Genomic DNA, 16,356 nt, shown 5'->3' with positions numbered 1-16,356 from the left:
TAACTTGCAATGAGTCTTTTACAGCGCTCTGGAGGAATTTTGGCCCACTCATCTTTGCAGAATTGTTGTAATTCAGCTTTATTTGAGGGTTTTCTAGCATGAACCTCCTTTTTAAGGTCCTGCCATAGCATCTCAATTGGATTCAGGTCAGGACTAGGCCACTCCAAAGTCTTCATTTTGTTTTTCTTCAGCCATTCAGAGGTGGATTTGCTGGTGTGTTTTGAACCATTGTCCTGTTGCAGCACCCAAGATCGCTTCAGCTTGAGTTGACGAACAGATGGCCGGACATTCTCCTTCAGGATTTTTTGGTAGACAATAGAATTCATGGTTCCATCTATTACAGCAAGCCTTCCAGGTCCTGAAGCAGCAAAACAACCCCAGACCATCACACTACCACCACCATATTTTACTGTTGGTATGATGTTCTTTTCTGAAATGCTGTGTTCCTTTTACGCCAGATGTAACGGGACATTTGCCTTCCAAAAAGTTCAACTTTTGTCTCATCAGTCCACAAGGTATTTTCCCAAAAGTCTTGGCAATCATTGAGATGTTTCTTAGCAAAATTGAGACGAGCCCTAATGTTCTTTTTGCTTAACAGTGGTTTGCGTCTTGGAAATCTGCCATGCAGGCCGTTTTTGCGAAGTCTCTTTCTTATGGTAGGGTCTCAATTACTTCTGTTCTCATTTGTTCCTGAATTTCTTTGGATCTTGGCATGATGTCTAGCTTTTGAGGTGCTTTTGATCTACTTCTCTGTGTCAGGCAGCTCCTATTTAAGTGATTTCTTGATTGAAACAGGTGTGGCAGTAATCAGGCCTGGGAGTGGCTACGGAAATTGAACTCAGGTGTGATATACCACAGTTAGGTTATTTTTTAACAAGCGGGCAATTACTTTTTCACACAGGGCCATGTAGGTTTGGATTTTTTTTCTCCCTACATAATAAAAACGATCATTTAAAAACTGCATTTTGTGTTTACTTGTGATATATTTGAATAATGGTTAAATGTGCTTGATGATCAGAAACATTTTGTGTGACAAACATGCAAAAGAATAAGAAATCAGGAAGGGGGCAAATAGTTTTTCATACCACTGTATATGTATGTATGTATATATATATATATATGTATGTATATATATATATATATATATATATATATATATATATATACACACACACACACACACACATTATATATATATAACATTCTTTTCGCGTTTGAAACAGAAATTACGTATGACCACGCGAAACGGAAATTACTTATGACCACAGAACATATTATAATACAGGAACTAATCACTTCGTTTGTGAATGCCATTTTTATATCGTCTTTATGAAATATTATTTGTGTGAGAGTTACTTTACCGATATTGAAAAGAAGTAAACACAAACACGCCGATCTATCCCATAGAAGTGTGTCCCGTGTCGCCCTCTCCCAGCCCTCCTGTCTGTACTCCAGCACTGAGCCATCCACCGTCAGGCGCGATCTGACAGATAAGTTTTATTTATTCGTCCACGTGACTGTCGTGGAAACTGCCACATTATAACTTTTTTTTTTTTTTTTTAATTGCCAGTACTTGATATTAGAAGAGATGAGGAAAACAGCTTTGCGTCTTTCTACTTTTTAACTGCGCCGAGCTGTAAACAATGTGAAGATGAGACAACCTTCAGCGGCGAGGGGTCATGAGTACAAAGTGGATGCTCGGAGGCACGGAATGTCGGGCTGCTCTGCTGGGACGAGAGCTTTGCAGTTTCGGGCGGCGTCCTATCTTCTCGCACTGTTTGTAACACTTGAGTGCCCCGTCGGCTCCTGGGAGAGTAGAAATCATTACAAATGAGTGTGACCGGCACCATTGAAGCAAAACTCCCTTTGTAAATTGCGCTTCACGACTACTTACTGTACCTTAAGGTTGAGTTCAGGTCACTAAAACCCCGCAACATTCAAGGTTGCTTTTGTGATGAATTCTTTTAAGAAGATGGAGGGTTTACATCTAAGAAGATGTACCGACCTCTTCATGTTAAGTTTTGGACTTGGGAATTGTTTGGACCTTCTGCCTGTTAAGCACGGAAGGGCAGCATCCACATTTCTCAGAATATTTTTTCTCTTAAATCACCTAAATCACTCTCTTAAATCTGCCTGTGGCGCATGCGTGCCTGCGCCTGCCTGTGTCTGTCTCTCTTGCTCGCTTGTGCATGCGTGCGCGCGCGCCTGCCTGTGTCTCTCGAGCGTGCGTGCGCCTGCCTGTGTCTCTCGAGCGTGCGTGCGCCTACCTGTGTCTCTTGAGCGTGCATGTGCCTGCCTGTGTCTCTCTCTCTCGCTGCACAGGGAGAGACTGAACACATGCGGAAATCATCGGCGCGTACAAACCGAAAGGGAAACTGGCTCGTTTGTATACCTAGTGTGTGGTCGTGAACAAATGCAAAAGTTTGGCAAACTTTTTGGTCATAACCCGATTTGTACGTGTTCAGAGACGTTCATGAACCAAGGTTTCGAGGTAATGTGTAAAATTATAACATAGTTGATGTTTAATAGGCTTTTTCTTAACACCTCCCATTATCCGACATTTTTGCCTATCCAATGTTCTGCCGGCCCGTTTATGTCGGATAAGCGAGATTCTACTGTGTGTGTGTGTATATATATATATATATATATATATATATATATATATATATATATATATATATATATATACACATATACATATACACAGACAGCATATATACATACATACACATACAAAATGCATAGTGCAGCTCAGTGCAAGAAATGCTTAAATAAACTCTGAAAAACAAGAATTAACAATATGTAGACAGTATCGCAAGACCCCAGGAGGCCTGAGGGGTGCAGTGTCCTACCTAACTAAGCTGAACTAACCATTTGTGAGCTTGATGGCCTGTGGGAATAACTGTTCTTATATCTGCTTGTTTTGGCATATGTTAATTTATAATAACTGGCCAATGGAAGAAGCTCAAAAAGGTTGTGGCCTGGATGGGAGGGGTTGGTGATGATTTTCCCTGCCCATTCCATGACTCTAGAATAGTAAAGTTCCTGTAAGGTGGGCAGACTGGCACCAATGATATTTTTGGCAGACCTGACTACTCGTTGTAGTCCGTTTCTGTCATGTTTAGTCACTGATCCAAACTAGACTGTTATGGGTGAGCTGAGAACAGACTCAATGACTGCTGTGTAGAAATAAATCGGCAGCTCCTAAGGAAGGTTGAACTTCCTCAGCTGTCGCAGGAAGTACACTGGCTTTTATGCCTTTTTATGATGGATCCTACATTGGTCTCCCATTTCAAGTCCCGAAAGATAATAGACCTGAGAAACATGAAGGTTTCCACAGTTATCACAACAGTATTAAGTATGGAGTAAGGGGATAATATTGTGGGATCTCTCCTAAAGTCCACTGTAATCTAAACAATTTTGAAAGTGATTAGCTCCAGATTGTTCTGACTACACCAAAGGGGCAGCTGCTCAACCTCCTATCTGCATGCAGATTCATCACCATTCCTCAGGAGCCCAACAATGGTTGAGTCATCAGCATTTTTTAAACGTTTTACAAATTTATTCATGCTCATAAACATTTCATAAAACAGGGGCATTAACTGCTATAGTTTAGTGTATAACTTCCAAAATGAATAACAACTAAGTAATTAATAAATATATGAAATAAAGTTAAGGCCACATATTATATTTAACAGCTTTTAAAACCGTGTTTTCTTATTCTTTTATGAGACTTACCATTAGTTCCAAGAGATAAAATTCACATTCCAGTATCTGTGCCATAAAAAACAAGTACTTGAATTAACAAAAAGAAGTATTAATAACAAACAATGCATTTAAAATGTTCTCTGTCAACTCAAATATACAGATTAAAAAGTAATTGGGTTAAATTTACATTGATGTCTAATTGAATGTCTCAGTGAAGGCAACATTACTTAAACTGATCAGTTGTTCCTTTTATCCATTATTGAATATCAAAAATACAGCTTTGATAGTTGTTAATACAAACAATGTTAGAACATCAGTTCCCACACTTAACAAATTAAATATATTCCTATTAATATTTGGCACAGAAATATTGATTAAAGAGATATTATTTAAGAGTTATTCAAAGACTCTAAAATGTAAGTACTGCCCATATGTCAAATTAAACAGTCCATATTGTACCCTCGAAGTACACCACAAGTTTTAACCCTGCTTTGTGGTATGTAGCATGTTCATGTCAAGTTGGTGCTTTCCATAACATGCTGTAAACTTTCAAAGCAACTGTACAATGAAAGTGGGAACTACTGTTACAAACATATCCAGACAAATAACAAGACTTAAAGAAGTAAAATTACTACATTATATCAACTGATCCAAATCTAAAATTAATACATACATGATTCATTCTGTATGGAAATTCCTTTGGAAAAGCATATGAGAACCTAGTCTTTACTAAAATGACAAAAAAGAAATCATTTAGTGAAGCAGAAAAAGAAAGGTGGTAGTATATCAGTTAAGGTATATAATCAGTTTTGAGCAAAAGAAATCCACATACTCCTTAAGAAGAATGTCTAATAATGTATATATAGCATTGAATGCATGTTAGAATTAAGCATCAAAAATATCACCTTCCAGGTAAACTTTGAACTTTCAGTTTACTTTATAAATTACTGATTTTTAACAAAATTTATTGTATAAAACAATTAACTCTTCAAATTAAATAATTAGATATTAAGATAACTATACAGCAATTTACTCAGAATAATACATTATAAAACTATTTCCTTTTAAATTAAATTTATAGATTATTTGAAGTGTTCCTTCATAATTAGCTACTATATTTCTACAAATACTTACATACAGATGTAGCTGCAGATATCAAACGGGTGTTTGAAACAACACCAAATTCCTAAATTTGTACAGAGAAAAAAAATGTTTACCACTGAATTCGACAATTCAAAGTTTATAAAAACAGATCAAAATTAAATGATACCTCAACTTTGGATGCCAAAAATACACAGGTTGGTGCCATAAGAACTGGATCTATACTCTTTAGGGAGTATCTGTAAATAAATATAATTTACCTTATCAGCTGTCAACAATACTGAAATATATTTGACTGTTCACACAAACCATGTTTCTCTGTTATAATAAACAGTATAATACAAATATCACAGTATAATAAATGGATAATTTCAGAACACAATTGTAGGAAAGACTCCCTATTATAATAAAAATACTAAACAGTGTGTAATAAAAGTAACAGTGAACATACATTTTAGGACTAACATGATAACATTTTATAGGCTTTCCTTTACATTTTATTTACTGTAGCAAGTATTACCAATATATTACACCAATATATTACATTTATAAGGATCTTAAAGCATGTTGAAAACGTTCACCATATTTTCCTTTCTTCTTTATATTTGTAAAATGTTACCTGGCATAGAATCTTTTAAAGTAAACTGTTGCTGTGGCTATTACTTGTTGTCTAAGTTTCAGGTGTTCTCCTAAGGCTTGAATAACTGCAAAAAAACAGACATATTAGCATACATTCTGGATCTGAATTTATTTAAAAAAAGGGTATTGTCAGGTCAAAAAGTGTATAATTCACTGCCTGCAACCTTATGAAATTACTTGTAATACATTGTTCATAAATATTAATTAGATATACTATTCCCGATTTAGATAAGCACTGTATTCTACCAGATTAGCTACAGGCCAATTAATCTCTCTTGTTATTTTAAAGCACCTTTAACATAAACTTACATTTAACATAAAAATACAATGAACTGGATATCTGCTTATACTGCAAAAAAGAGTTGCTTTTGAAATGTAACGACTTTCATCCCAGAACAAAATTGACATTTTTTTTTTTTTATCTTTCTTTGTATGTAAACAGGCTCAATTAAACCTTTTATTTATAAACATTTGAGACAGAAAAAAATCAATTCTATTTATTTTTACATATTCCACTTTATAAAACACTCCAATACCCCTAACCCCATATTAAAAGATGTAGCAGTTACCTTAACTGGAAATTTCAAATTGGCCTCTGCACTAGTGTGAGCTTGGGTATATGTATGAGTGGGCTGGATTGACTGGCACCCAGTATGGCATGGTTTCCTGCTTTGCACAGGGTCCTGCCACCTGCTTGCTCATCAAATAAATATGACATCTCTTGGCGCAGGTATTTAAAAAAAAAAAAAAAAAAACTCCATCCATCCATCCATTATCCAACCCGTTATATCCTAACTACAGGGTCACAGGGGTCTGCTGGAGCCAATCCCAGCCAACACAGGGTGCAAGACAGGAACAAACCCCGGGCAGGGTGCCAGCCCACTGCAGGGCACGCACACACACACACACCAAGTACGGACTAGAGACAATTTAGAATCGCCAATGCACCTAACCTGCATGTCTTTGGACTGTGGGAGGAAATCCACGCACACACGGGGAGAACATGCAAACTCCATGCAGGGAGGACCCGGGAAGCGAACCCAGGTCTCTTAACTGCAAGGAAGTAGCGCTACCACTGCGCCACCATGCTGCCATATCATCAAAATATCTTTTCTAATAAACATTAAAGGTAATACCCCATCCAAAAATAATAATTTGTGTATCTTTATGATGGTATTAATGTGTGCTGCTGTTGTATGGTTATTTTTGTTGTTCTTTAGTTAATTTTTACATTTTTAAATATTTTCTGTTTGTAATTATGTATCATTCAAATGTCCGGACATTCCTTGTGTTTTGTGTGTTGAGCCCCTCTGGGGCAGTGCCACCCTGATGCCACCACTCCTGAGCCTATCCTTTAGCTATTAAATTGCAGCAGAAAAGGCTCAGGCACAGGAAAACATGGTTTGTGAAGGAGTTGTGAGTACTGCAATTTTCTTTGGATTTTCTGTATTTTCTTGATTTATTCTGCTCTTATCACTGGACTATGGATTTTGACTTGTTTGCTTAGGGTTGCCTTTGGGTAACACCTTCTGCCAATTTTTGTTTTTTTTGAGCATTTTACTTGTATTTTATTTTTTGCTAACAAATCCTACATATATAAGGGTTCTTTGGCTGCCATTTTGTACACAAGCTGAAAGTTTAGTCAACTTTTACTTATTTTGAGAGCTCAACTTGTTTGGAGTCTGCTAGGCCAGAAGACTACAGTTAGCAGTTTTGAAGCCAACTAGATTTGGGATGAGAATTTCTAAATTATGTCATATAATTCAACTGTCTGGTGTATAGTCATATGCTCACAATACTGCAAACACATGTATTTTGCTCAAATATCATTAAAATAAACTACTTTTAAAAAATGCTCTCAAACAAGAGAGAAGACAGAAGTACACTCAAATGCTACAGAAATCCACTGTATGAGGAGTCTTCTGATGTCCATTATTCATGAAAACATGACACTAAAATGTCTGTTAGCTATCACTAAAAACAGTTTTTCTAATTGATACACAAATTATCATTTCTGGATGGAGTATTCCTTTTAAAGTTTATTAAGTTGTGAAGTAAGACTTAGAAATTTTCTACTTTATTTTTAAAAAAAAGATAAACAATATATCTTCAATACTTAATAATATAGTTCAAAAATGTTTTTTCCAGCATTCTGTACTCACACACTATTTTTACCTTGCTTTCAAAGCAACACAAAAGCATGGCAAAATTAAGCATGGTATATTAATTTACAATGGTGACAAATATATTTTTTTTTAGTTTTGCTTTATTGTTAGATTGGTGGAAGAAATAACAATATTACTTTATTTAGTATTTTCAAATTGGCCCTTTCCACTGTTGAGCTTTGCTGATGTAAACCATTCAGTTATTACTAAGTGTGAATCTTTCTCCTTGGCTACGCTATTGTTCCAGTATCACGAAGTTACTGCAAAAAGCACACTATAAAAATAGATATTTGCATACACTGTGGGCTTTGTGAAACAATATCTTTCACAGTCTCTTACAATATGAAACAATTATTAAAATCTGGACAAATCATAAAACCTACACACACTTCAGCATTTAAGTTATGTCCATGTCTGAATCAATCTGTACATTATCACTTCTTTTAGATTAGTTCTCCATTTAAAGTTTTTGCTTCATCTGACCATGTTTCAAAACAAAAATCAAAAGTACATCCACGCTTATAGAAATTTCAGCACTTGTTTTAGAAAAAGCTGAAAGAAATCAAATTATACTAGACCAGCCATATTTAAGTTAAAAGCAAATAGATTTTTATTTAGGAAAAATAATCAAAAATAAAATTTTTCAATGGTTTCACTGTTTAATGTTCAGTATTTTTTAAGTTGAAGTTGCATCTTCACAATCATGGTAGGTACTGTATACAGTAATTTGCCACTGAAAATATGTACTAATGTAAAGTATATTTAAAAAAAAAAAAAAAACAGAAAACAAAAAAAACCTCTCCTGCTCTTGAGATTTAAAATAGAAGTATAGGGTAAAAAGGTCCAAATGTAAGTACAAACCACTTTAAAATAGCAAAGGCTCTCATTTTAGAAAATGTGGTTTCCACATATCTGAGACATGCTTGTACAGTAACAACAAAAGTAAACTAAAAATAATAAATTGTGGGTGGAGTTGTGGAAAAATAAAAAACTTTCGTCAAGCATAGAAGATGCCTCGACTCACCGGTATGAGAAAACCCAATATAATAAAACGTTTGACACATTTTGATGTTTACTCTTAGCTGGTTTCTCTGTCTTCTTGGGCAGAAGCACGGCCTGAATGTTGGGCAGCACACCACCCTGAGCGACGGTCACACCACCCAATGTTTAGATATGCAAGATTTTGAGGTTTCCTCCCCGTTTTTGTCCCACTACACCTGAAAAAAACATAATTTTTAGGCCATTTTTGGAGCATGTTTTATGTAGGACATTACACCCTTATGATAAAAAGTAAACCAATTTCTTCAGCAAAAATGATCGGAAAGGACTTGAAGTTCATTTCGCATTATGCAACTCCAGAGGTTCACCTCTTAATTGGATGCAAGTTGTTAAAGTTACTCTTTTTCACAAAACTTTGAAAAATGGGAGTGGGTAATATAGGCATGGAGAGTTTCACTTTATGCTATTATGGGGTTCTTGATCACAAATATAATAATGTTTTTGATATTTGATTCTTCACCAGTGGTCCTGGCTATCAAAGAGTCATTCCCAGAAGGATACCCATTAGCTTCATAACATGATCATAAAAAAAAAATAAATAAATAACTTTGACTTAAAAAAATACCAAACTCACCCTTTAAGGGTTCACCTCCTTTTAGTAATATTTTGTAAAAGCACTTTTTGCCTCAATTACTGAAGTTAAGCCTGTATAGATAATCTTTTGTTTAACATTTAAAAAAAAATAAAATAAAATAAAAATTACTTGTTGAAAGCTCCATTCGCCGCTGATCTGACTACAGTATATGGTGCCTGCTAATCACTGACATAATTTGTTCAGAAATCACTCAAAACCCCATCCCTTTCTGTTTTGCATCTGCACACAGAGAGGCTGGCTGTGAACTAGGCCCTCTATGTCACTAAGCTAACAGTAACTCTGCCCCCTCTTCTGAGCAAGCAGTGTCTGTCTCTCTCTCTGTACTCTCTTAACTATTTGCCTCGCACTGCATTTGGTTATTGATAATTTAGATATACTAAAAAGGATACTGGTTGATCCACTCTTATAAACACAATCTACTTTATAAAAAGGTTCTTGGCAACCTGTAACTTTCTATGTTTACTTCAATTCTCCTCCCAGTATCATATCTATTATATTTATGATTCTTATTTTCTATATAAATTGTTATACACTACTTTATTTAAGTATTAATTTAACAGTAGTTCATTGTTATTCAACCACCAATAAAACAAGAAGCTCATCTCACACAATCCTAGAAATAATCCATCCAGCAAGATATTACTCTCTTTGGTAAGGCTCAACACTTGAAAATGTAGAATTTTACTGAAAATTAACAACATTAGAGGTGTCATTTCCCTTTTCCCAAATAGGAACAGGAATTACAGGGAGCAAAATGTCACATAATAGTAATTATACATTAATGTTATTACATTAGAATGTTAAAGGTCTCAATCATAAGTTTAAAAGAATAATGGCACTCTTGCATCTGATTGCTAATACCAGGTATAATATTTTTGCAACAGATTAATTTACTTATCAGGGATCAGTTTTGGCAGCAAAGTGATTCCATTGGACAGTAAATGAACTACATACACAAGGATAGAGTCCTGATCACAAGGCAATTTCATTTGTTGCCACCAAGAAAACAGCAGTTAATTAAAGATCATAACTTTTTGGATCTGCGGAGATTTATCTACCCTGATTCTGTACAATACCTTTTTCAGAACAGTACAACATATTCACGAAAAAGATTATTACTGAAACCAGTCTTTTGCCTTCTTTCAATCTGGTAAATATTATGCGATTGTTATCAGGTACCATGTTCCTGTTATTTTTAAATCACCATTCTCTATCAATACAATCTACGGTTATTGAATGAAGCTTAATGCAACTCCAGACATATCTGTGGAAACACTCTGGGAAACATTAAAAGCACAGCAGAGGAACAATTTATTTAATATGTTTGGGGATCTCTGAAATTAGTTCTGATATCCTTTTACTTTGTAATCAGGTTTTATGTCAAAGAATCAAGCCTACCTAATGATAAAAAGAGGTCGTTGCAAACAGCATTTATTCTTTTTAACTACAGGAGAAATGGAGCAACAAATCCTTAACTCACACGACTCTTATTAAGATCAGAGAGAAAAGGCTAATAAGAGTTTGTTCAACAAATGCATGAAATAGATACATAAAGTGGATGAACATGTGCATACAGCATGCAAAATACATTTTACTGTCAATTCTGTAAAACTATATGTGAAAGGAAATTCAGCTGTACTGCTTCTTATTATATAAGACTGATGAATGTTAATACTTTCTATGGTTTATGGATTATAATGAATTTGATTTTTTAAAATCTTTCACATACAGCAAATGTGTAAAAAGAAATTTATTGAAAGATTTGAGTTACTGAAATAGCATTTGACAATTTTTAGGGATGGAAATGCAGGTCTAAATGCAAAATACGCCTTACCAAACGATTACTGAGGCCAAGTTCAGAAGAATGCTTCCAAGCAGATTGACTTGGACAGCAGGGCTAGTCATACGCTTTCCTATTTTCAGCTTTATTTCTGTGGATATTGAAATGGCAACAAAATTCACACTGAACTGAGGTAATAGATTGGTTGCTCTTTTGCAAACAGTCGTATGCAAAAATGCGGTGATCTATCGTCCACGGCTCCATGGCTTTAACTAAAAAGAAAATAAAAAAATGCTAAGACTTTGCGAACCTAATGCCACCTACCGCATATCTGTCACTCCACCTAGTGTTGAGTTCTAGCCATTTCAAAAACTTCCGTCCTTTCTGCCTCACCTTGTATCACCTTTCCATTGTACTTCCTGCTTCTAGAAATCAGTCACATTTTATTTAAAAAAAAAAAAGTTTACCATTCGCAAAGAAGATCTGCAATTTCCAATATTCCTCTTCTGTCAAAAACTTCAGATCTTTCTGGCGTTCTTTCATTAAGTCTTGCTTATCAAGTATCCACTGCAAACTAAACATAAAAGCAACATTTAATGTATGTCATTATCCACTAAAATCAGTTACTACAATGTTATTTACTAAATTAACAGGTTTCCTTACAATAAAAACAATCTTTATTCAGTGTAAGAGAAAATATTTATCATTTCATTCAGTTTCTGAACTCATTTCCAGGTTACACAGAAGTCAGTGACCAGATGCACTTAATTTAAGATACCTGCTTTTGCACTTTGTAGGGAGATTCAATCTGAAATATAATTGTGAATGATAGTCTCACTAAGTCAAAGGATTTGTTGGCTGTCCATGATATTGTAACAATGTCAAGCTGTAGTCTAGAGATGCTCTAATCAGGTTTTTGAAGGGCCAATACTGTCACTGATTTCATGTTACTGAACTGGCTGATTCCGATCTTTTTTTATCTCTTTAAAAAACATTCTCCACTAAGTCCCTGCATAAACAAATGCATTGAAGCCTGATGTATAAAAGTAATCTGTTAACTTTGCTATTTTTATAATTAAACTGTAGACAGCAGCTCCTACCTGTTAATTTTTTGTAAACAAAAGGAAATTCTGAGGGCTTAATATTCAGTGACCATAAAAATACTAAAATAAATAAAATTTGATAAAATATGTACAAACATACACATGGCATAAAAGAAAGTAAAATGCCTTCCATAATTCAAAGCTGTCATATTATTTAGTTTTTTCTCTGATGCACTTATCTGAAACAAAGCTTATAAAAAAATTACTTTTCACCATTTACCTAACAAAAAAAAAAAATATTGTCATACATTTATTCAATTAATTAATACTGGCAGTCAACCACTGTTTAAAAGTAAATATATGTGCACTTACAGGTTTTATTCATTTTTAATCAGTAACTGCACTACAGCTTGTTTGTGTTAAAATAAACGTTTACTATATTCATACGTGTGTTTATTTTTTTTCTACAGCAAGACTTTACTAATTTTTGACGTGCGATTATAAATACGGATTACCATTTTAATTATGCACTACTTGTTTCTTACCAAAGCTTATGCTGTATGGCACCACAAATAATAAACATAACACAGACCCTTATAAGGGCCACAAATCTATCAAATGCCCATAACATGTTTATCAATAAGATACAAGGTTAACATGCTTAATATGTTTACAAGTAAAATAGACAAAGTTTGCTTTTAAGCTAACAAGCCTATTGTTTACTAAGTAGAAATTTCAAATTATTTATCTATTATTGAAAATGTGAGCTGATGAACTTAACACAAGCTTGCTCAATATCCAAACTCATACAAGCACTGTCAATTTTAATTACAAAGTACTAAATAAAAATGTCTGAATTCATTAAAACAACTTTTCCTGCCATTTGCTTAATTGCACAGTTCATTACTCCACTTTCTTTAATGTAATGGCTGATATTCCGGTCTTCTGTCTCTCTGGTGAAGTCTGCCTTGCTGCTCTCTATTTACGAAAACTTTAAAGCAAAAAAAAAAGAAAGAAAGAAAAGAAACATGCACAATCATAACTACTGCAATACTTTGCATAAAAGAACACTACAACTAAATTACTGTAAACTTCATGCTCGGCCAGTTTACTAATCAGTGATCCATTCTTTTGTAGGGAAAATTGGACGATTTAGATCTGCAGCTTATCAATTGATCATCACGGCGTTGATCAAATAAAACAGTGGAAGCTATGCATACTGTATACACTATTGAAAAAGCAATTCTGTTCTTACATACCCTTGCAAAAATCCATTAAACTCTGTTCCTTCAGAATTTCCTTTCATAAGGCACACCCAGTAATCAGTAGCAATCTACGCACAATTCTCTCACTAAAAGTGTCAAGGTTTCCAATGTCAAGGTGAAATGTTTTGTGCACAGCTTTGTGATAAGAGCAATGGCAGATTTTGCGTCAATGGTAGGAATTTAATTGATGCATAGTTTAACATACATGCAGGCATAAATATGACTGACAAAGCTGAGCTATTGAATACATTTCAGCATTTTTTTTTATTTCAGCAGTTTTTCCCCAAATAAACCCTGTACACTTAGATAGCACAAAAGACTACATTTTGGTCACCATAAGTACTTTGACTTTCCTTTCTTGCAGACTAGAATATGTCTTAACTATACAATGTCATTAGCATGCAAAGCAAAACAAATACTATCAGAGAAAAATTACTAAGTTGTTACGTGCCATGTTAGCAGCAGTTGCTTAATAAAAGTAATACAGAACACACAAACTCTTCTTACAATAAATAAAACATTTATTTAAAATTAAACAATGTTAAAGGAGCAAAGAATAAAGTTGAAAATGATAGAATTTTTAGATTTAATACACTAGTAATGGGGTGACCAAAGTAAATAACATGATGAAATGCAAGACGGCTTGTTAATAATTGGTAACAGAGGACTCTGATCCAAAGCAAACTTTTTACCTTTTGAATCATGTGATCTTATGTAAAGTGAGATAAGGCTAGGTATATGGAACCTAACTGGACCTCAAAAGTGGTGGTGTCTGCAAAGAACTCTCACTAAACAGCGGTTTGTGCTTGTCATGACAATTATAATATTGGAATATTAGAACAATCTAGATGAGAACAGGCCATTCAGACCAAAAAAGTTCACCATTCCTATCCACTTAATTATTCTAAAATGACATTAAGTCTAGTTTGGAAAGTCCCTAAAGTCTTACTATCTACCACACTACTTGGTAGCTTACTCCTTTTGTCTACGGTTCTCTGTGTAAAAATTCTGAAATTCACCCTAAACAAGTTGCAGCTGTGATACCATGTTCTTTTGCCTAAGCTGGAAAGGCTCAGCTCTTGTAATCTTTGTTCATAATATCATCCCCTGGAGGCTTAGAATCAGCCTAGTTGCCGCTCCACTATGACCTGCTAAGGTATACTTTTGATTTTCATACTTCCAATTGTGTAGTCAAACCTAACATTTTAACTTTCTACATGTAATACTTTAAATTTACTGAAATTACCTGTCATCTACCATAAATCTGCCCAAGCCGGTATGCTGTCCAAGTCTCTTTGTAATGACATAACAGATTCCAGATTATCTCCTGATCTACCTATCTTGGTATCATCTGCAAACTTAACCAGCTTGTTACTTACAGTATATTCCTATCCAAATTATTTACATCTATTAAAAATAGCAGTTGCCCTTGCACTGACCCCTGTTGAACACAACTCTTAACATCAGCCAATTCTGATAAGGTTCCTCACACCATAATCCTCTGCTTCTCACAATAAAGTTTTCTCAAATTTCCTACTAATTCCAAACTTAGCTATATTCCTGTCCTGCATTATATGCAAAATGTTTTTTAAACCTATTCTACTGCTGCTCAGCTGTATATACACTTAAAAGCTTATCCCTGTCTATCCTCCTTTGCTGCATCTGGTCAAAATTTGCTCTACCAATGTCAAACTAAACTGTTTCAGTCTTTGCATCTGCACTCCTCCAAAAAAACTGAGAATTGTATTATATTATGGCCACTTGACCCTAGTGCTTCAATCACCTATACTCTTCTCAATTCTGTCCTGATTATTACAAAATACCTAATCCAGACAGGCTTCTCCCCCTGTTGTTGCTTTAACATACTGTGCTAAAAAAAGAGCCACTGATTACTCCAGGTCTTGTGCTTTGCTATTTGCAAGGTTATCCCAGTTAATATTCAGGTAGTTAGACATCCATAACTATAATATCCCCCTGTAAACTTGCCTTTTTAATATTACTAAAAAGATATGCGTTGAAATTACTGTCTGCATTGGGCGGTCTGTAACACACTACCAAATTTAGACCTCTTTCCCTAATGCATTCCAGGTGAAGCCAGATGTCCTCACTAAGATGAGGCTCATCATCCAACTGAACAGGACTTGCATTTAAATTCTGTTTTACATAAACAGAAACCCCACCTCCTTTTCTGTTCTGTCTGTCCTTTCTAAAAATAATACACCAAAGAACTGCTACAGTTATTTTATACCTTCTGGCACTTTAAGGTCCTATAATCTTCTCCCCCTCGACTGCCTGCTGTTTGTTCTTCTATGAGATTAACTTCACTTTTCTCGGTCTGCTCTCCTAACTTTGCGCTCCTCTTATTCTTTACTTAAAATCTTTCCACTTGCACCATCTGTACTCCTTCGTATTAAAGATCCCTTATGCTGTCACCCTTTTACCTGCTCTACTTTCCTGAACACTACAAACTGATCAAACTAGAAAAACTTATAATAATAATACATTTTATTTATACTGCACTTTATATAAACAATCTCAAAGTGCTACAGAGTAAAATAAAGTAATAAAAAAAAACTAAAAAAAAAAAAATATTTCAATAATAAAATATCTTTCTAAAAAGATATGTTTTTAAATCTCGTTTAAAAACATCAATCGACTGTGGGGTTCTCAGATAATCCAAGAGGGCGTTCCACAGTCTCAGCGCCACAGAAGAAAAGGCCCCGTCACCCATGCTGCTGAACTTAGTTCTGGGAACTTGAAGAGTGTAAATGTAACTTGTTAAATATCTGCTGCTAATTAATTTTTTACCGCTGAGTCGTTCTCTTTACCGCATTGAAGTCAGATGCTCTTTTTCTTTTTTTCGCCCCTCACTAAAGAATCCCTGTTTCTTTTACTTATTACTATTCATCACTATGACGCCAGTTATTTACTTACAAAGATGCCACTGCTGCTTACTGCCCTGCCTCGCAGATGCTAGATTGAATACAAATAACAAGAACAA

At 34.8% G+C, this 16,356-nt stretch overlaps 1 protein-coding gene across 1 annotated transcript in view; it reads right to left on the bottom strand.

Moving 5' to 3' along the window:
- Positions 1-16,356, bottom strand: part of ccnc (cyclin C) — a 64,089-nt gene that overhangs the window by 24,722 nt on the left and 23,011 nt on the right. The window contains exons 2-7 of the mRNA XM_039747590.1: positions 11,515-11,621; positions 5,429-5,513; positions 4,979-5,048; positions 4,843-4,894; positions 4,382-4,437; positions 3,739-3,774 (exon numbers count right to left, since the gene is read on the bottom strand). Of these exons, the coding sequence (XP_039603524.1) occupies positions 3,739-3,774; positions 4,382-4,437; positions 4,843-4,894; positions 4,979-5,048; positions 5,429-5,513; positions 11,515-11,621 (406 nt within the window). The remainder of the gene's footprint in view (positions 1-3,738; positions 3,775-4,381; positions 4,438-4,842; positions 4,895-4,978; positions 5,049-5,428; positions 5,514-11,514; positions 11,622-16,356) is intronic.

This window comes from Polypterus senegalus, chromosome 3 (assembly GCF_016835505.1).
Source record: "Polypterus senegalus isolate Bchr_013 chromosome 3, ASM1683550v1, whole genome shotgun sequence".
NCBI lineage: Eukaryota > Metazoa > Chordata > Cladistia > Polypteriformes > Polypteridae > Polypterus > Polypterus senegalus.
The sequence above is the reverse complement of the archived record's forward strand: the minus strand, read 5'-3'. Positions and strand labels throughout refer to the sequence as shown.